At 43.1% G+C, this 20,998-nt stretch overlaps 1 protein-coding gene across 2 annotated transcripts in view; it reads left to right on the forward strand.

Annotated features, from left to right (window-relative positions):
• Window positions 1–20,393, forward strand: part of C1H3orf70 (chromosome 1 C3orf70 homolog) — a 124,084-nt gene extending 103,691 nt beyond the window's left edge. The window contains exons 2-3 of one of the 2 annotated variants that reach the window (XR_001917960.1): window positions 15,623–16,943; window positions 17,525–20,393. Coding sequence is in view for 1 of the 2 variants with exons in the window: in XM_005675256.3 (XP_005675313.2) it covers window positions 15,623–16,179 (557 nt within the window). In the remaining variant the exon portion in view is untranslated. Of the gene's footprint in view, window positions 1–15,622 lie in introns of both variants that reach the window. The other variant, XM_005675256.3, reaches the window with a different exon arrangement.

Consider the following 20,998-nt stretch of genomic DNA (forward strand, 5'->3'; position numbering starts at 1 on the left):
TGGGAGCAGCTAGGGACCTCTTTGAGCTAGCCATCTGCACAGACAATTCTCAGGATGGCTTTATTTGCTGAGATTAGTCCAGGCACATAACAACAACTGCACCTGGATATGCTTCATCCTTGCTGTAAGGGTGGTGTCTCTGGGAGTGTTTTTAAGCCACCATCTAGCCCCCAAAGGCCTGTGGCTTTGTTTCTGTTCAGGGGAGATATTTTTGATGATGGTACATTTTTTTTCCTTGTAAATTCAAGTGATAATTTGAAAAACTCATCAAACCCAGAGAAATCTTATTCAGCCTTGAAAATCTGCGTTCATTATCATGTTATCAAATCTCATTGTTGTATCATAAAGCTGAACCCATGCAGACAACCTCTCTAGTCATAAACGACCACACACAATGTGGGCAAATAGCTGTAAAGCTCGCATAGTGCTAAGCATGGTGTTGATTGGGAAGGATTTCTTCACCTGCTGCTCCTGCATGGTCCAGTTATGTCTAGGACGTCATGTGTAATTGGGATTTCTTTTCTCAGATGGTTCTCTTATGTTCTACATGCTTTACAGGCAGGGCCACTCTCTCCCGGTCTCTCTCTATTGTCCTCTTTGTAGGCAGTTGTATTCCAGGCTCCAGGGAAGAGCTCTACTGTACTTTGCCAGCCACAGTATTCTGCTCTCATTCATAAAGGTACTGAATGCTACTGCTAAGCTACCTTGAGAGTATAACAATTATATAAATGTTAATAGTTTGATTTTACATTAAATCTCATTGATACTTAGAATGTGTTTTATTATTGTGACTAAGAAAAAATAAAAGTTCCAGAATGCCATGTTGGTTTGTATAAATTTGAAAATGACGTTCTTGACTAACATACAGACACACTTCTTACAAAAATAACCTTTAACAAAGATGTATTATTTTACATTCGGTAAACACCTACTGAGTCCCTACGGAGCCCCTGTGCAGAGCACAGATGCTTCAAGATCGTACTTTTCTTAGATCAGGTTGACTGGTTAGCGTCCTTTGCTTGTGAATTTCTGAACATTTTATCCCCAGATCAATAGATAAATGTGGCAGATGTCTTATACTATTTCCCTTAGCTTAGCTGTAGACTGCCAGGAACGCCTGTCCATTGGATTAACGGCTGCCAGCAACTTACTTGGGGGGTCTGTAGAACCCCACAGCTGTGTGCTAGCAAAATGGCAGAAACTGCCCTGGAGTCTTCATGCCCGCAGTCTCCACTTGTGCCTCCTTCCATCGGAAACTTCTTGGTTCTCAATTTTTTTCTATTTGAAATTTTAGATATCTGTTGTCCAGTCTGGTAATTCATCCCATCCACTATTGATTTTCACAGAGAAAGGTAGGAAACTGAGATGGTTTACTAAAATGCCAGTAAGGTCAAGGCTTGTTATAAAGAAATCAAAGGTAATGATTATCATCATCATCGTCTTATCCTCAGGCAGAAAAAGGGAGGTAACACGCCACTTTCCTTAGCTTGTAATGCTACATCATCAGCCACCTTTCTCCTTGCTCCTCTCTCCCTCCATCAAGCTTTTCTCCCAGCGTTTTCCTGTGCAGCAGCGTGCAGATGTGGGATACCTACTGGCTGAGGCTCTGGTGCTCTGTCAGCAGCCACCTTTTTCTTTCTGAACCTATGGCTTTCATGTTTTATTTCCCCCTCAGTCACCCATCCGTAGAAGACTCCCTCAGCCATCCCTTTTCTAATCAATTACTATATTAAAACCAGCCCTACAGAACAGCTCCCAGTGGGTGAGTAGGATGTCTCAGACATATTTGTCCCATGAAACCTTTATTTGCCCTCGAAAGGGACTGGAAGCCTAAGAGACTTCTCAATCTCTGCCTTTTTTATTTGCTTTTTTTTTTTTTTTTTTTTTTTTACTATGGCCTGTTATAGCCAGACTTGCCTGTTGGATGTTTCTGAACTCTCTGGTCCGAGGCTCTTTCCCATCTGGAATTGTCTGAGTCTACAGATTCAAGGAGTTCCATTGTGTCAGTTTATTCAGCAGAATGGCTCCACGGTATCCAGTCTTCCTCGGCAAGGGAAGGGTCCTGCTCTCTCTCCAGACTGTCTGGGTGGCATTGGTGGTACAGTGGTGAACACAGCTGCCTTCCAGATTACCTGGGTGCTGGGACTGGTCTCAGTGACAAGGGAACCTCTGTGGCAGTCAGGCTGTTCACTGCACCGTGCCTCAGACATCCCACACTTCGTCCACCTCTGGATTTTGCACAGAGCCTGCCACTTTACTTCCTTTTGTCCAAGCCCTCGCTCTTAAGTGTACATTCCGTGTTTCTCAGCCCTTCAGCCCTCGCTTTTCTCTGGACTCCTGCACCGTATATAGTGAATACTTCCTGACTTAATACTTGTCTTTCCTCTTGTGCTTGCACGCGTTTGTGTGACCTGAATTAGATGCTAGGAGGGATGTGTTTTACACTTCTCTTTACCCTTAGTCGTTCATGGTAGTTACTTACTAAAATACACAAAATTCTTTTGGACATATATCTGCCCCTCACACCAGAAGATGTGACTTCAGGTAGGATTAAACATAATTTCAAAAGGGATAGAGCCTTCATCTTGTCTCTCTTCAGATTGACTGCTCTAACTTAGTAAATGTGGGGAAGAGCTTCTCTCTCTGTTGTTGGTTTATGGCACTTCCAGAAATGTTATTTTTAAGGCAGGCCTCACCGTACCAGCTGCCCGCACTTCAGGGTGTCAGAATCGTGGCCCAGAGCAGTGCAGACTGTGGGGGTCTGCTGGTGAGGCTCCTGCCCTGCGCCGGCTGCTGCGTGGTCCTTCCTCCACCTCTTCCACTCCTCCTCTCACCAGTTGGCCTTAACTCCAGATCTGAGTGTGAAAACAACCCAGAGAGGGTGGTAGCTTGGTTGCCGAAGTCTGATTTGTGCTCAGACTAGCTTTATCTGCGCCTGTCCCTTGAATGGAGCAGACAGAAATGGAAGTGAGCAGAAAGCAAGGCTGGGAAGCCTCTCAAGGGGCTTGGAGACATGCAGGCAGCTCCAGTCTTCTACAAGCAGCGCCAGTGGTAGGAAGTCTGCAGTGTGCCCGACACTGAGTCAGTGCTTTAGAAGGGAGAGAACACTGACCACTTTACCCCGAGGAAGTGGAAAGTGGGGGACCTGAATGATTTGGTAAAGGTTGGGCAACCAGTACTAGCAGATTGGGATGCAAATCCAGGTGCAGTGGGCTCCCCAGTCCTTGCCCATGCACCCCCAGAGTCTGTCACCTTGCTAGGAACATCTCCTGGGTTCCTTCCGAGTCTGAGCCAGGTCGCTTTAGTCAGATGTCATGCTTGAAAACCCCCAGAAGCCTCCCTTTCCCATAGCTTCTCTTCCCAGTCCCTCTGCACATCTCTACCAGACTGAATTATCTGGTCCCTCTTTTGTTGTTACTTGTATCCTCAGGAATCTGCAATGCTTCCCCACTGTTACCAAAACACAAACCCTTTGGCCTTGCATTCCAAGCCCTGTCCAGCCTCTGTCTTCCTCACGGACTTCATCCTCCTTTGCTCTCTTGGTTGGCCCTGTGAACCCGCATGCGAGCTACATGCTCTGGCTCTGCACATGGCCTGGAGCAGTCCCACTTGCTGCTCCACAGGTGCATGTCTTTTAACAGCCAGGTACAAGCCTTCTGTGAAGCCTGGAATCCTATATCGCGGCATGGTGAAGGCCCTGCATACTTACAACTTTGCTCAACTGCTGTAACCTGCCAGGCTTCTCCTCTCAATGGGCTTTTCCAGGCAAGAATACTGGAGGGGGTAGCCATTCCCTTCTCCAGGGGATCTTCCTGACCCAGGGATTGAACCCGGGTCTTTGGCATTGCAGGCAGATTCTTTATCATCTGAGCCACTAGAGAAGCCCTTATTTTTACTTTATTTGTTATTTTCTCCCTGCACTTTGACTGAAAGCCACTTAAAGCATGACTGCACATTTTCGGTGATAAGTGAAGTTACTCAGTCATGTCGGACTCTTTGCGATCCCATGGACTGTAGCCTACCAGGCTCCTCCATCCATGGAATTTTCTAGGCAAGAGTACTGGAGTGGGTTGCCATTTCCTTCTCCAGGGGATCTTCCCAACCCAGGGATCGAACCCAGGTCTCCCACATTGCGGGCAGATACTTTACTGTCTGAGCCACCAGGGAAGCCCAAAGTGAAAGTGTTAAGTTGCACAATCATTTTGTCCAACTCTCTGCGACCCCATAGGCTGTAGCCACCAGACTTTTCTGCAAGAATACTGGAGTGGGTTGGAGGGACTCTTCTCAACCCAGGGATTGAACCCAGGTCTCCCACATTGCATTGCAGGCAGATTCTTTACCATCTGAACCACTAAGGAAGGTGGTAGTCAGTAAACACTGGTTAAATAAGTAGATAAACCATGCTCTGGTGCTCTGTCTCACTAGGGTTTTGCTTTACATTAGTATATGTTCCACCACACTAAAGGTTACACAATTTGAAAAATGAAGAAACTAGGATCTTGCATAAATTTCTGATTGGGGACATCAATATGTTGAGCTATATATGAACTTTATTGTTCTTATAGATTGATATAAAAAATATTGGTATATTGATTGCTCATGGAGCATGGTGGAGGAGGGTGAGGCCACAAAAAATATTGGTTACAATAAATGTTATGTTCTTTTGCCTTTAGCTTATGATATGCTAGATAACTAAGTAAATAATGCACATGGCAGAAATAGCTGGATAAGATTATTTAATATTGCTTTCAATATAATGATTGCCCTTGGGACTAAATTAAGCATTCTGTGATTCACTATATAAAGTCAGAGAACCAAAACTGTGGCTGTAGTTTCCCTTAGGCCACTCAGTTTTTTTCAGTAGATTTACCTTTTTAATTATGTTTTCCTTAGGCTAATTTTAAAATCACTTTGCATTCCCTGAGAGCAGTGTTCTTCATGTGTCAAGGGGACACACATTTAACAGTCATAAAACTGTCTATAAAAGCAAAACTCTCATTGCCCCCAGAGGATCTTTTTTTTTTTTAAAGAATCAAAATGTGCAAGCTCCTAAAAAAATAGCTTAACAAAGTACGTACAACAGCTTAAGGGGCTATATAAATCATTTTCTACATCCTTTACCCCACTTTGTGCTCTAAAACCAAAAAAACTCCTTCAGGGAAATGTATCTACCCTGCTACAAATTGGAGTATTAGCTGAAGTTAATGGTAGAGGATAACAGTATAAACTAATAAGAGCATTAAATAAATCTTATTAATTAAAAATAAGTATATGAGAGAATAGCACTGAAACATTTGTATTACCATATGTAAAATAGATGACCAGTGCAAATTCGATGCATGAAACAGGGTACCCAAAGCTGGTGCCCTGTAACAACCCAGAGGGATGGGGTGAGGAGGGAGTTGGGCGGGGGGGATGGTTTCAGGACGGTGGGACACATGTATACCCATGGCTGATTTATGTCAATGTATGCAGAAACCACCACAATATTGTAAACTGATTATCCTTCAATTAAAATAAATAAATTAATTTTTTAAAATGAGTATTCTCATGAAGAAAGAACACAGGATGTCATAAAGCTTGGGTCCTGGAACTGATCTCTGACTTATTACATGAGTTTGAGAAAGTAATTAAGTCTCCCCTCCCACTCGTCCTCCCTCCACCAGGATGAAAACATAAATCTTTTTTAGGGTCTCGTTGAGTCATTGTGGAAACAGTATGTACTACATATTCTTGCTAAACACCATTGGGAAGAATAAGCAGGAAAATTATGAACCAAGACTTTAAAAGAGTAGTGTAAGTTACTTACTTAGTGGTTTTGACTGGCCTTTGGTTGAGAAAGAGCTGAAAGTGTTGAACCAGGTTTCCTGAAAAGAAATATATACAGAATTTATTTTTCACTTAGTGATCACAGAAACCTTTTCTGATTAGTTTCATTATTGAGAATGTGATTTCAGCTCCCGTGCAAAAGATCCCAGATAAATAAATTGGGTTATCAAGTTTATTTTTAATTCTTATATTATTTGATTTATTATTATTTTTTAAACACACTGTTTATTTGACTGTACTGGGTCTTAGTTGCAGCACATGGGATCTTCTGATCTTTGTTGAGACACATGAGATCTTGTACTAATAGTTGAGCGTGTGGGATCCTTAGTAGCGGCGTGTGGGATCTAGCTCTCTGACCAGGGATGGAACCCAGGCCCCTGCATTGAGAGCACGGTCTTAGCCACTGGACCACCAAGGAAGTCCCTTCTTATATTATTTTTAAAAATGAGTGTTAAGTAGTGTAATGAGGTTTAGTTCTCACTTTCCTGTGGATGAATTTTGTGAGTGACTGAGTCTTTAGCAAACTAAGATTCTGCTTCACAGGAGTATTTTGAGAATAAGCTTTAGACTGTGTAAGTTCTTAAGAAAGGAGTTGGGGCTCTTTGGAGAAATGGCTGATTCTATGACTGGGCCAGGGGAAGCAAGTAACTTCTTACGCTGTCACAAAATGAGGAAGTTGTCATGAAAATATGGGCATGTTGAAATGACACAGGGGCTCACTGAAAGGAGCTTGCAAGAACTAAGTCTGGGATAGTCTGAACACCAAAATAAGTAATAGTAGTAACGGATTACAATCCCTAGAAAAAATAAGTATCTGTGAGTCTGTGCTTCTGTGAGCAAATAATTGAGTACATTTCAACTGAGTACATTTGAATAAATAAATGAGGGAGAAGGAGCAGCTCCTGCTAGGGTAGAATTCTCATTAGTAAATATAGAAGAAATGATGGAAATAGAACATCACTATTTGGCAGCCAGCACAGTAGTGACTGTTGCGGACCACATCCACCTATGTATGTATGTCTGCTGAAAGTAATAGATGGAGGTATGGTAAGAAGCAGGATATTTGAAATATCTCTTCACAAGATACTTAACATTACAAAGAGAAAAGAACTAACTTTACAGTGGGGAAACCTAGACAAATACCACATTTAAACAAGTGTTCCAAGTTGGCACCATCTGTACTGAGTCCTGACCATAGCGTGCCCCTCCTGCTACAGTCCTGCATGATGAAAAGGGCGCAGTGTCACCTCAGTGATGGTGTTTCTCCCCATTGTTTTCAATTATACTTTTTTATCTTGAAAAAATTATAGATTCACATGCATTTGTAAGAAAAATACAAAGAGAGAGCCCATGTATCCTTTACCCCAGTGGCAACGGTAGTTGTAACACAGCGGTGTAGCGTCATCACTGAGACGCTGACAGTGGTGTAATCAAGGTACAAGCATTCCCGTCGCCACAGAGATCACTCCTGTTGCCCTGGTCTAGCTAACCGCCTTTTCAAAAGTTGGGTTATTCCCCTGGTTCTGAGTTGTAAGAATTCTTCATATATTCTGCATCATACAGACTTTTATCCTCAGTCTGCTAAGAGAGTAAATCATACTGATCATCATTTTAAATTATACTAAAATGCACATGATATTTGCCATCATAACCATTTTTTAGTATACAGTACAGCAGTATTAAGTAGATTCATAGTGTTGTGCAACCGTTACCAACAGCCATCTCCAGAATTCTTTTCATGCTGCAAAACTGGAACCAAAACTATCCCTCTTAAACAACTCCCCCCTAAGCTGCTGGAAAAGACCACTCTACCTCCTTTCTCTGTGAGTTTGGCTATTCTAGGTGACTCATACAACTGGAATCATAAAGGGCTTGTATTTTTGTCACTGGCCTGTTTCACGTAACATGGTGTCTGCAGGGTTCATCCACATTATGGTATGGTTTTCCTTACTCTCTGAGGCTGAATAGCATCGCAATGTATGTATATACCTTATATCTTGTTTATCCAGCCATCCATAGATGGACCCTCAGATGGCTTCCACCTTTTTTGGTTATTGCAAATAACACTGCCAGGAGTGTGGTGCAGATGTCTCTTCCAGACTCTGCTTTCAGTTCTTTTGGGTGTGTTCCCAGAGGTGGAATGTTGGGTCGCTGTGGTATCTAGATTCTTTTCTCTCTCTCTCTACTTTTCTCTTCTCCAAGCCCTGACTGTCTTTGAGTATCTTTCCTTTTAGGGATTTAAGTTTTAAAAGTTTGTACCCATTTTTTTTTCTTTAAATAACACAGTAAACCTTTCATTAAGACAGTTGTTCAGAGAATACAGTGGTTACTGAATTTCCTAAGTGGCCAGAAACCCCTTCTCTGCCCGTGTTTTGGCATCTGTACCCCAACATCACCAGATAACAGGCTGTCATTCCAGCTCTGAATAAACACACTTAGTGGATGTAACTCGTAGAAGAAAGTGTTATCTGGAATGCAGCATTCACTTTTCTCTCCAAGCTGCGTTTCTCTTACTTTTACTACACTTCAAGAAAGAAAAATGGTATTTTGGAGGGGAGAGGATTAGAGAGAGTAACAGGTAGAAGAACCGAGAAAAAAATTATGAAGAAACACAAAGGAGGGTAAGGGGCGGGGGCAGCAGGAGGGTGAGTGAGTGTAGGAGAGGCTGGGCAGACGGCCCAGGGTCAGGCTGCAGGATGCCCTCCACCTTTGGATGAGGCAGAGCCCCGGTCCCTCTGGGTCTTAAGATCGTCTTATGCCGTAACAAGTGGGTGACTAACCCAGAGGTTACTTGGGCCAGAATGTGTTTAATCAGCATCTGCAACAAGCATTTCTTGAGCATCTGCCATCCACAGCCTCCTGAACTCAGTAACCACCAGTCTACCAGCCAAGGAGTGAAAAGACCAAACCGCCGTTTCAGGTGTTGAGTTCACTACTCTGTGGACAGTAGGCCCTTAAATTCTCCCAGTCCCCTCTCTGTCTCCTGCCCAGCCTCATCTTTCTCTAATCCTGGGGCTGGTGGATCAGAGGTGAGGCCTGAAGGTCTGCCTTTTTGCTCTCTCTGCTTAGAGGCAGAGGTCCTGCTGTAACAAACTGTTAGATCTTGCCTGACTTGAACTTTGCCTGACAAGGAGTAATGCCCTCCTTTACAGATAACAGTATTGAAGATTCCTGATATATTTAAAACAGTTTCCCAAGCAAGCATGATGTTCTTCTTGCTTGTATTTTTGGTAACCGTAGGATTTGTGTGAAACATATCCAGGCTTGGAAGCAGACCTGGGACCCCAAAGGTTTAACAGTTTTAGCCCCAAATTAATTTTTTTTGTTTTTGTTTTTTGGCTGCAGTACGCAGCATGCAGGATCTAGTTCCCTGACCAGGGACTAAACTCAGACCCTTGGCAGTGAGAGCAAGGAGTCCTAACCGCTGGATAGCCAGAGAAGTTCCCTTACTCCAGAATGAAGCCCAGTGTATTTTTAGAATAATGTAATTACAAAGAAGTTGTGGCATCTAAGCCTGCTTCTGTGTACAGGAGCCAAGAAACAGAGGTAAAAAATACAGGCAGGCTTGATTGATCTTAATACATGAGTGATGTCGTACTGTCTCTGGCACAGTTTGCTGTTTACATGTCTGATCTAAAGTTTCTCTTCAAAAATCTAAGGTAGTTTTCCTTACAAATGCGATCCCTATTCTAGAACTTTCAATTTGACGGAGAACTAAAACAAATGGGAGCAGAGCACAGTGAGTGATTTGCCTACAAAGAGATGCTCATGAGGTCATAAACCAGCAGTTTTCAACAAGGGTTATTTTGCCTCCAGGAGCATGTAACAACAACTGGAGACACTTTTGATGTCAGCCCTGGGAGGAGGTTCTGTTGGCATCTAGTGGGTAGAGGCCAAGGATGCTGCCAAACATCCTGCAGTGCAAGGGGCAGCCCCTCAGCAAAGGGTTGTCTGGTCCAAAACGGTGACAGCACTGAGGTTAAAAAGCAGTGATAAGTATGCGTGGACGATATCCCATGGACTGATTGATAAACCAGTTACACTAGGAATAAACCCAGGGTGGTGCCCACATTTGTGGCTTTACTCTCTAGGACTTTGAGTACTTTTTTCTTCCAGATTTATATTTTTAAATCATATTTTGTTGTTGTTCAGTCGCTCAGTCATTGTCTGACTCTTTGCGACCCAATGGACTGCAGCATGCCAGGCTTCCGTGTTCTTCACTATCTCCTGGAGTCTGCGCAAACTCATGTCCATTGAGTCAGTGATGCCATCCAACCATCTCATCCTCTGTTGCCCTCTTCTTCTCCTGCCCTCAGTCTTTCCCAGCATCAGGGTCATTTCCAGTGAGTTGGCTCTTCACATCAGGTGGCCAAAGTATTGGCGCTTCAGCTTCAGCATCAGTCCTTCCAGTGAATATTCAGGGTTGATTTCTTTAGGATTCACTGGTATGATCTCCTTGCTGCCCAAGGGACTCTCGAGTCTTCTCCGACACCATAGTTAGAAAGCATCGATTCTTTGGTGGTAAGCCTTCCTTCTGGTCCAGTCTTACATCCATACATAACTACTGGAAAAACCATAACTTTGACTATACAGACGCTTGTTGGCAAAGTGATCTCTCAGCTTTTTAATACACTGTCTAGGTTTGTCATAGTTTTTCTTCCAAGGAGCAAGCATCTTTACCTTCATGGCTACAGTCACTGTCCACAGTGATTTTGGAGCCCAGGAAAACAAAATCTGCTAGTGTTTCCATTTTTTCCCATCTATTTGCCATGAAGTGATGGGACAAGATGCCATGATCTTAGTCTTTTGAATGTTGAGTTTTAAGTCAGATTTTCACTCTCCTATTTCAGCCTCATCAAGAGGCTCTTCAGTTCCTCTCTTCTTTCTGCCATTAGGGTGGTGTCATGTGCATATCTGAGACTGTTGATATTTCTCCTGGCAGTCTTTTGATTCCAGCTTGAGCTTCATCCAGCCTGGCATTTCACATGATGTACTTCGCATATAAGTTATATAAGCAGGGTGACAATTATACAGCCTTGACAAACTCTTTTACCAGTTTTGAACCAGTCCATTGTTCCATGTCCAGTTCTAACTGTTGTTCTTGACCTACATACAGGTTTCTCAGGAGACAGGTGAAGTAGTCTAGGATTCCCATCTCTTTAAGAATTGCGCACAGTTTGTTGTGATCCACACAGACCAAGACTTTAGTGTAGTCACTGAAGCAGAAGTAGATGTTTTTCTAGAATTCTCTTTCTTTTCCTACGATCCAATGGATGTTGGCAATTTGATCTCTGGTTCTTCTGCCTCTTCTAAATCTAGCTTGTATATCTGGAAGTACTTGGTTCATGTACTGTTGAAGCCTAGCTTGAAAAATTTTGAGCATTATCTTGCTAGCATGTGAAATGAGTGCAATTGTGCAGTAATTTGAACATTCTTTGCCATTGCCCTTTTTTGAGATTGGAATGAAAACTGACCTTTTCCAGTCCTGTGGCCACTGCTGAATTTCCCAGTTTGCTGGCATATTGAGTGCAGCACTTTCACAGCATCATCTTTCAGGATCTGAGATAGCTCAACTGGAATTCCATCACCTCCACTGCTTTGTTTGTTGTAATGCTTCCCAAGGCCCACTTAACTTCGCGGTCTGGCTCTAGGTGATTGACCATGCCATTGTGATTATCTGGGTCATTAGATCTTTTTTGTACAGTTTTTCTGTGTGTTCTTGCCACCTCTTAATCTCTTCTGCTTCTGTTAGGTCTATACCATTTCTGTCCTTTATTGTGCCCCTCTTTGCATGAAATGTTCCCTTGGTACCTCTGAGTTTCTTGAGCTCTCTAGTCTTTTCCATTCTGTTGTTTTCCTCTATTTCTTTGCATTGTTCACTTAGGAAGGCTTTCTTATCTCTTCCTTGCTATTTTTTGGAACTCTGCATTCTGGTGGGTGTATCTTTCCTTTTCTCCTTTTGCCTTTAGCTTCTCTTCTTTTCTCAGTTATTTATAAGGCCTGCTTAGACAACCATTTTGCCTTTTTACATTTCTTTTTCTTCAGGATGGTTTTGATCACCACCTCCTGTACAGTGTTACAAACTTCCGTCCATAGTTCTTCAGGCACTGTATCAGATCTGATCCCTTGAATCTGTTTGTCACTTCCACTGTATAATCATAAGGGATTAGATTTAGGTCATACCTTAATCAGTTAGTTCATTCATTCAGTCCTGTCTGACTCTTTGCTACCTCATGGAATGCAGCATGCCAGGCTTCCCTGTCCATCACCAACTCCCAGAGCTTGCTCAAACTCATGTCCGTCGAGTCGGTGATGCCATCCAACCATCTCATCCTCTGTCGTCCCCTTCTCCCCTGCCTTCACTCTTTCCCACCATCTGGGTCTTTTCTAATAAGTCAGTTCTTTGCATCAGGTGGCCAAAGTATTGGAGCTTCAGCTTCAGCATCAGTCCTTCCAGTGAATATTCAGGACTAATGTCCTTTAGGGTTGAGTGGTCTGATCTTCTTGCAATCCAAGGGACCCTCAAGAGTCTTCTCCAATACCACAGTTCAAAAGCATCAGTTCTTTGGCACTCAACTTTCTTTATGATCCAACTCTCACATCTCTACTGACTTCTTGAAAAGCCATAGCTTTGACTAGACAGACCTTTGTCAGGAAAGTAGTGTCTCTGCTTTTTAATATGTTATCTAGATTGGTCATAGCTTTTCTTCCAAGGAGCAAGTGTCTTTTAATTTTATGACTACAGTCACCATATGCAGTGATTTTGGAGCCCAAGAAAATAAAAATCTGTCACTGTTTCCATTGTTTCCCCGTATTTACCACGATGTGATGGGACTAGATGCCGTGATCTTAGTTTTTTGAATGTCGAGTTTAAGCCAGCTTTTTCACTCTCCTCTTTTACTTTCATCAAGAGACTCTTTAGTTCCTCTTCGCTTTCTACCATTAGGGTGGTGTCATTTGCATATCTGAGGTTATTGATATTTCTCCCGGCAATCTTGATACCAGCTTGTGCTTCATCCAGCGTGGCATTTTGCATGATGTAATCTGTGTGTAAGAGTCGGACACGACTGAGCGACTGAACTGAACTGAATCTGTGTGTAATTTAAAAAATCCATCTGCCCTGTGATGGATAAGGATAAGAAGCTTGTGGAAGCTTGCTGATGGGAGGGACTGGCTATACCTGAATGGCCTAGTGGTTTTCCCTACTTTCTTCAAGTTGTGTGAATTTTGCAATAAGGAGTTCATGATCTGAGCCACAGTCAGCTCCAGGTTTTGTTTTACCACCTTCAGCTGCAAAGAATATCAATCTGATTTCAGTATGACCATCTGGTGATGTCTCTGTGTAGAGTCCGTCTCTTGTGTTGTTGGAAGAGGGTGTTTGCTAAGACCAGTGCAGTCTCTTGGCAACACTCAGTTAGTCTGTGCCCTGCTTCACTTTGTACTCCAAGGCCAAACTTGCGTTTACTCCAGGTGTCTCTTAACTTCCTAGTTTTGCATTCCAGTTCCCTATTTGACATCTTTTTTGGTGATAGTTCTAGAAAGTCTTGTAGGTCCTCATAAGAGTGTTCAGCTTAAGCATGTTCAGGGCATAGACTAGGATTACTGTAATATTGAATGGTTTGCCTTGGAAACTTAGATCATTCTGTCATTTTTGAGATGGCACCAAAGTACTGCATTTCAGACTCTCTTTTAACTGTGAGGGCTGCTCCATTTCTTATAAGTGATTCTTGCCCAGTAGTAGATAAAATTGTTTAGTCACTAAGTCGTGTCTGATTCTTTTTTGACCCCCTGGGCTGTAACCCACCAGGCTCCTCTGTTCATGGGATTTTCCAGGCAAGCGTATTGGAGTGGGTTACCGTTTCCTTCTTCAGGGGAGTAGATAAAATGGTCATCTGGATTAAATTCTCCCATTGCTGTCCACTTTAGTTCACTGATGCCATCTCCTCTTTGACCACTTCCAATTTACTTGATTTATGGACCTAACATTCCAGATTTCAGTACAGTTATTGTTCTTCACAGCCTCAGACTTTACTTTCACCACCGAACACATCCAGGACTGGCTGTTGTTTCTTCTTTGGCTCAGCCTCTTCATTCCTTCTGGAGCTGTTTCTCCGCTCTTCTCCAGTAGCATGCTGGACACCAGCTGACCTGGGGGGTTCATCTTTCAGTGTCATATCATTTTGTCTTTTCATACTGTTCATAGGGTTCTCAAGGCAAGAATGCTGAAGTGGTTTGCCCTTTTCCAGTAGGTCACGTTTTGTCAGAACTCTCCACCATGACCCCTCTGTTCTGGGTGGCCCTACACCGCATGGCTCATAGTTTCATTAAGTTAAACAGAGCTGTCATCCATGTGATCGTTTTGGTTAGGCTTACAGGTAATTGTTACCTCGATTTTCTTAACACTTTATACAGAGATGGCTTTGTTGACTGTTGAGTGAAGAAAATGAGGAAAGAGACAGTAGGAACAGATCCAGTTAGGTTTCACCTCCACATAAATTCTGTCAGAAACACTTGAGGGTTCAGAGCAGAGGGAAGGTTTGGGGCTAAGCTTCTTGATTTTCTGCAGGTCACTCTTTGCACCTGCCTGTGCCTTACCTTCTGCTTGGCTGAGGTTGTGCCTGTGAAGCTGGCATTAGGGAGAATATCTCCTGTTTAGGTCACTGATGAGCTTTGGGTTTTAAAAGAGATCGTTTCATACTCTGCACCTTACCCCAGCCACTGAGGGTGACCAGGACAATCCTATAGGCTGTTACCTATTAAATGTGTGTGTATGTGTGTGTGTATTCTGATTTACATTTAGAAACCTGAAGAATGAAAGTCTTCCATAATCCTGTTAATAAATTTGAAATATCCATTGTTGCTTACTTGCTAAATTCTGTCTAACTTTTTATGACCCCTTGGACTGAAGCCCACCAGGCTCCTCTGTCCTTGAGATTTCCCATGCAAGAATAATGGAGTGGGTTGCCGTTTCCTTCTCCAGGGCATCTATCTTCCCAATCCAGGGATCGAACTGGAGTCTCCTGCATTGGCAGGTGGATTCTTTCCTGGTGGGCCACTGGGGAAGCCCGTTTAAGTTTCTATATTAGCATCTAATCACTAAAGATAAAATGGAATTATAATTTATGGTGTATTATACTATTTTACACCATAAAATAAGACTGATGCTGAAGCTGAAACTCCAGTACTTTGGCCACCTGATGCAAAGAGCCGACATACTAAAAAAGACCCTGATGCTGGGAAAGATTGAAGGCAGGAGAAGGGGATGACAATGGATGAGATGGTTGGATGGCATCACTGACTCAATGGACATGAGTTTGAGCAAACTCCAGGAGGTGATTAAGGACAGGGAAGCCTGGCATGCTGCAGTCCATGGGGTCACAGAGTTGAACATGACTGAATAACAACCAGAATACTATTTTACAGTGTGTTTTTACCATATTATATTGTAAATGTTCTTTATTCTGGCATGATGGGTAAATCATTTCAAGATGCCTGTAAAATAAGGATGATAGTATCCACCCACCTACTCCAGAAGCATTAAAAAGACTCAAATATAAAATTAAGATTTGTAAAGTGTGTTGAGTTTTTGGATGAAAACACCATGATGTTTATGTACCATGCTGAATTTTTGATTGATTATAACCTTGTTGATTCTATTTTTAGTTTCTTTGGAGATGGTTTTGAAATATTTGTAAAAACATTCTGAGTCCTCCGAGAGAAACCATTAATGGCTACCTTAGCCTAGCAGCTGTAGTGCTCTTGGATTTCAGTTGCCTTTCTGTGTCCCCCACAGGCAAGTATGTGTATCAGCCGATGACCCCTGTGGAACAGCTGCCCAGCACTGAGATTCCTGCGAAGCCTCGGGAGCCTGCGAACACCATTCAGATTTCGGTCTCCCTCACTGAACACTTTCTGAAATTCGCATCTGTTTTCCAGCCCCCTCTGCCCCCTGACTCGCCAAGGTACTGTATGATCTCAGACCTCTTTATTGACAACTATCAGGTTAAATGTATCAATGGGAAGATGTGTTACGTGCAGAAGCAGCCGGCGCCACATTCCCACAGAATGAGCCCCGAGGAGGTCTCTGCACACGATGCCTTTATTTCAAAAGAGAGCAGTACACCAAAAATAGATCACTGCTCTTCTCCCTCAAGTTCCGAGGACTCTGGGATTAACGCGATCGGGGCTCACTATGTGGAATCGTGTGACGAGGACACAGAGGAAGGAGCAGAACTGAGCTCAGAGGAAGATTACAGCCCAGAGAGCAGCTGGGAGCCAGATGAGTGCACCCTCCTTTCCCCCTCGCAGTCTGATCTGGAAGTGATTGAGACGATAGAAACCACCGTGTGAGGGCCCGGCGGGGAGCGGCGCCTCTGCTCCACACTGAGCTCCCTTGCTTCTGTCCCATGGACCCTTTCAGTCAGTGTTTCCTGCCCCTCTGTAACAACCGTAGCAGTTCAGTGGTCTGCTGATTGAGCTTCACTTTTAAATTCGTCTTATAGCTAAGACATTCTTTTGTTATAAATGGTTTTCTTTTGTATCTTCACTTCCTTCCTATGTAGCATCTGGTGTCATGAATTGTGACCCAGCCTTAAGTTCACTGGGAACTTTGAAAGCGATGAAGCGATGATCACAGAGCGTCATGGATCAGGTTGAGGAGATACCCAGAGTGAAGGAGACGCTGCTCTCTAAGTAGCCAGTTCTTGGCAGAACAACTCCCTGGCAGTCCTTCTGGCATGCTGATGAGCACCATGACCCTGCTAGCCCCGGGAGGAAAATTGGTTCACGTGACCAGTTCAGGGTGTGCTCTGGTGTGTGCCATTCTGTCGTTTCCTCATCCCTCCACTACCTGCACTGGCTCTGGGCCAGTGTGGCCACGGCTTCCTGGAGGCCAGCTCAGCTCCCCGTTAAGGAAGTGTCTGCACAACCAGCCCTTCATGACCTGGGGCTGGGCTAGGCCTCACTCCAGAAGAGATGACAACATCTGTTTCATGCTCAGTCCAGCTTAGCTTGAATGCCTATCCCCTCTCCAGGGTGCTGTGGATACAGAATGAATAAGGCCTGACTCCTAGCAGGGAGGGACCATAGTCCACGAGGGAAGGTAATCTATGCAGGTGAGGGGACCTCGAGTGCCCTGGGAACCCGGGGGAGGCAGAGATGCACTTGGCTTGGGCTGGCTGGAGAAGGAGTAGCATTTGAGCTGGCCTCAGGGGTGGCTTCCCCAACATTTCCCTGCTTTTTAAAATTGTTCAAATCTGCGGGAGACTTTTAGGAAGTCATATAGGTATTATATTTAGGAGGCAGCCACATCTGATGTCTTAAGGAAAAAAATCAATAAATAGTTTTAGTTAGCATGGAAATGCTAAAGACAGCAGTCCTTTAGGGATTAGGAATGAATCTAATAGGTTTGATTAACTCTGCTTCATTTGGTTGTATGAAGCATTAGAATGGCTTAGGTGAGAAATGGATTAGAATTCAGTATGATGCATGGATTTTTTATGCCAATGCAAAAACTGTCAAAATAGTTCACTGCTAAGTCAGGAGAAAATATTTTGTGTAATATTCATTCCCTTTACTACAGTAATATTCATGGGCTATTGTAAATGTTCTCTTTTCTTACACGCATAAAATAGTGACTGATTCTTCCTTGTTTAGCTCTCTTCAGAATTTTGCTCCTAATCTCCATTTATAACAGGTGTTCCCGTGTGAGTTGGTTATCTGCCGTTCCTCCAGATGCACTGTCTGTGAGGCATAGTTACGAGTCCGGGGGATTTGAAACGCGGCCGCGTGAGACTGAACTGCCCAAGCTGGAGACAGAGAGTCGTCTCCTGGGCCCTGAGCCTCCACGCGTGCGCTCCCGTGGCATCGTCCTGTGCTCGTCGGCGTTACGACGCGACTCTTCTGTGTCACGTTAGTTCATGTTTTAAGAAACAAGAAGAGGCCTGTGGTGTCCCTTCCTGAAGCCTCCACTTGGTGTCCTGCACAGATCTCTCCAGGCAGAACCTGCTTTCCTAGTTGTGTGTGCTACATTCAGCAAAATGCTGGAACATTTTGTTAGGTTCAGGTGCCCTAAACATCCTTAAGGGTTTAGAAAGCAGAGTGTGTGTGTTCCTTGGAAAGCAGTGTTACTTAACACTTTGTGTGCTAGGTGAGAACGCAGCCAGCACGAAGTTCCCACTCACTGAGATAGAAAGACTCAGCACGTCAACCCGAGAAGATGGTGTCTGGAGCTCCAGGGCCAGCGGGGCCCAGGAGAGGGCGACAGAGGCAGGTGTGGGGAGACAGGCTTAGGGACAGAGCTGATGAGCCCTGCGCTGGGCTCTCAGCGCCGCCAGGACTGACTGGCCACCTGTAATCAGGGTCCTGTCTGCACCTAGCCGTGGGTGAGCTCGTTTCACCCCTGGCCAGGAATACGAGGCTATGTTCACACTGTTCCTGTCAGTCCTCTTCTCCATCTGTTAACGTGTTGATAGTTGGGGTCAACCAGCAGGTCTCCAGGGCCATGGGAATCCATGGGCTCAGGGGCACGCTTCTCAGGCTGGCTGTGTCAGGGTTGGGCCGTTCATATTTGTATCTGTGACTTTTGCCTAGGTTCCTGTTTTTTAAAACTCCTGAACTGCCATTCAGATTAGCCAGGATTTTAATGGAATTTTTGGATTTAACACTAGTTGATAATCACTTTAAATACTCGCACAAACTCTTTATAATTAAAAACTCACTAGGATTCACTTACTACTATCAATTTTATAGAATTGGAGACATCCCATTGGATTCTAAATATAAAATGCTCCTGGATCTCAAAATAGCCTTTTCTAAATAAGCACAAACAAGAATTTTTTTTGTCTTATCACTGTTAATATTAATAATTATCTGAAAATCATATATGATTGAACCAGAATTGTTTCCTTATGCTTGCATTTCAAAACAACTGATAAGGGTATAAAAATATGTAGTTTCAACTTAAATTCGAGGCCTATTCTGTTCTATATTATATGAAAGAATTTCTCTGTAATCCTGATACTATATTACTCATTTGTATAAGCATATTTATAGGCACTTTAGAAAATGTTTAGACTGCAGTGTGTATTATAGACATTGAACACAGTTATGTTAAACAGGCTTTTGATTAATACTTGTACATTGAGAGATATGAAACCTTTATCACTTGGACCTTTGCTTACCTGGGGCAAAGAGTTGGGCTGTGTGAATGGAAAAACTGCTCTCTCAGGCTTTTGTCAAAAACTGACACCATTCCCACTTTTTGAAAGTTGGTGTAAAAGCTGTTAGGTAGAAGATACGGAATAAGTACTGTGTGGAGTTTAGCTTTCTGATCTAACCAAGATTTCTTTTAGCATTTTCGAGTTTCACATGTGTTCATGACTTTTCTGAGAAATAACAAAGCAATTAAAATGCTTTTGTGGTTTTAACTGTTTGGTACATTAACAATGGAAGCTTTACAATAAAAAATCTAGGTATATTCAAGATTCAAAATGCATATCTGAGAAAAACCTCTGTAGAAAAACTGCCGCATTCCTAGAAGGGGACGACCTGTAGTTCAAGGTAATACAGTACAAAATAAACTCAGCAGGACCAGAACAAAACCATGAAGTTGTTTTCCTGAAGTACCTTTTTGGATTTGATCTAGGATTTGATTTTATCTTGAGAGTGGTAGTTTTTATTTCTTAATCTCTGCTTCCTGGCCTGTTTGAACCATCATAGTTCCTTTGATCATAACCTCCTTTTATGCAAATATCTCTACTTAGGCAATAGGATGCAACTAGGTAATTTAGAAAGCTGTCAAAATACCAGATACTTTGGTGGTATAAATACTTTTAGGCAACAGGGGAAAAAAGCACAATTAAAAAAAATATTTGTACTGTCAACACTTATAATTCCATCTTATTTGCAAAATTTTGTTGACACGTTTTGGATCTTTACACGAGGAAACCGAAGCCTTCTTGGTTTTTCCTCCAACTCCAGAGGAGGTGTCAGCGCAGTAAGAAGGCCAGCAGTGTTTCCGGCTTTTGTGTGCTGTGTCTCTTCCCCGTGAGGAGGAGAGAAAGCAGTGCCGCCAGTCCAGGGATGTCTGTGTTTCTCACGTTCAAGCATGAGTACACGGGCACAGAACTAACTTTGGAAGAACTAATCTTTAGAAAATCTGTGTCACTGCTCCCTTTCATTATCACGGGTAATCGAGAGTTGGCTCTGCTGGGAAGGGGCCCGTCTCTGGTCGTGCTCAGTTCTTTCTGCTCAGATGGAAGTGCCCTCTTCACAGGCTGGACCAGTCTAAAAGCAGATCACCACTAACGGTTTTAACGCTGAGCTTCCATATCATGGTGTTCATATGTACTTCTAAGGCTGTTCGTACCTTGTAATATTCACTTACTGTGTGATTTTTAAAACCTGTCTGTTTTCAAGTTTTAAGCACAATGTTGATTCTTCTCTAATTTCCTAAAATTACATTGTTTTCCTACAAACAGCTCAACTTTCCTCTCTGTATAATACTTTAGGAGAATACTATCTTGTAAAATAAACGTGATTTTTTCCTTTTTTACCAGCACAAATACGCTATTTTGAGTTTTGGAATATCCTTCCTCCCCACCCCACCCCCACCTTTGGAGAAGTTCTGTCTGATTAAATAGTAACACAATGTGAGCTAAATGAAAAACAAAAAAACCTTATTTGGAAAATGTGAAAGCATTTATATCAGTGCTTACTTTGTGCTAGGAAATTATATCAGTGCTTACTTTGTGCTAGGAAATAAGTCATTTACGTCATTATTCCGTTTAAATTTTACAGAAACTTATTGCAGATAATTATTATTATGTACACTATACACTCAATGCTCAGCACTCGTGAGAACTCCCGGAACCCTTTAAATAACTGTTTTGTTGGCTGCATTCAGTTCAGTTCAGTGGTTCATACAAATAAAAATTACATTCCCTCACAAATAGGATTTATTTCACACAGAACTGTAGTCTGTGTATTCAGCTCACATGTTCCACGTGAGACGGCTCTGACTGCAGGCTGGCGGCCAGGGTGGCCGCTGCCCTGCTGAGCTTCGGGACCCGGTCACTTGGTCACCAAGGCTCAGCGTGGCAGGTCCAAGAGCTTGATTTTTGTATTCACACCAAGAGCAGAGCAGCTTTGGGGTTGGCTTTTCCTGAAT

The sequence above is a fragment of the Capra hircus genome, chromosome 1 (genome assembly GCF_001704415.2).
Source record: "Capra hircus breed San Clemente chromosome 1, ASM170441v1, whole genome shotgun sequence".
In the NCBI taxonomy this organism is placed as follows: Eukaryota; Metazoa; Chordata; class Mammalia; order Artiodactyla; family Bovidae; genus Capra; species Capra hircus.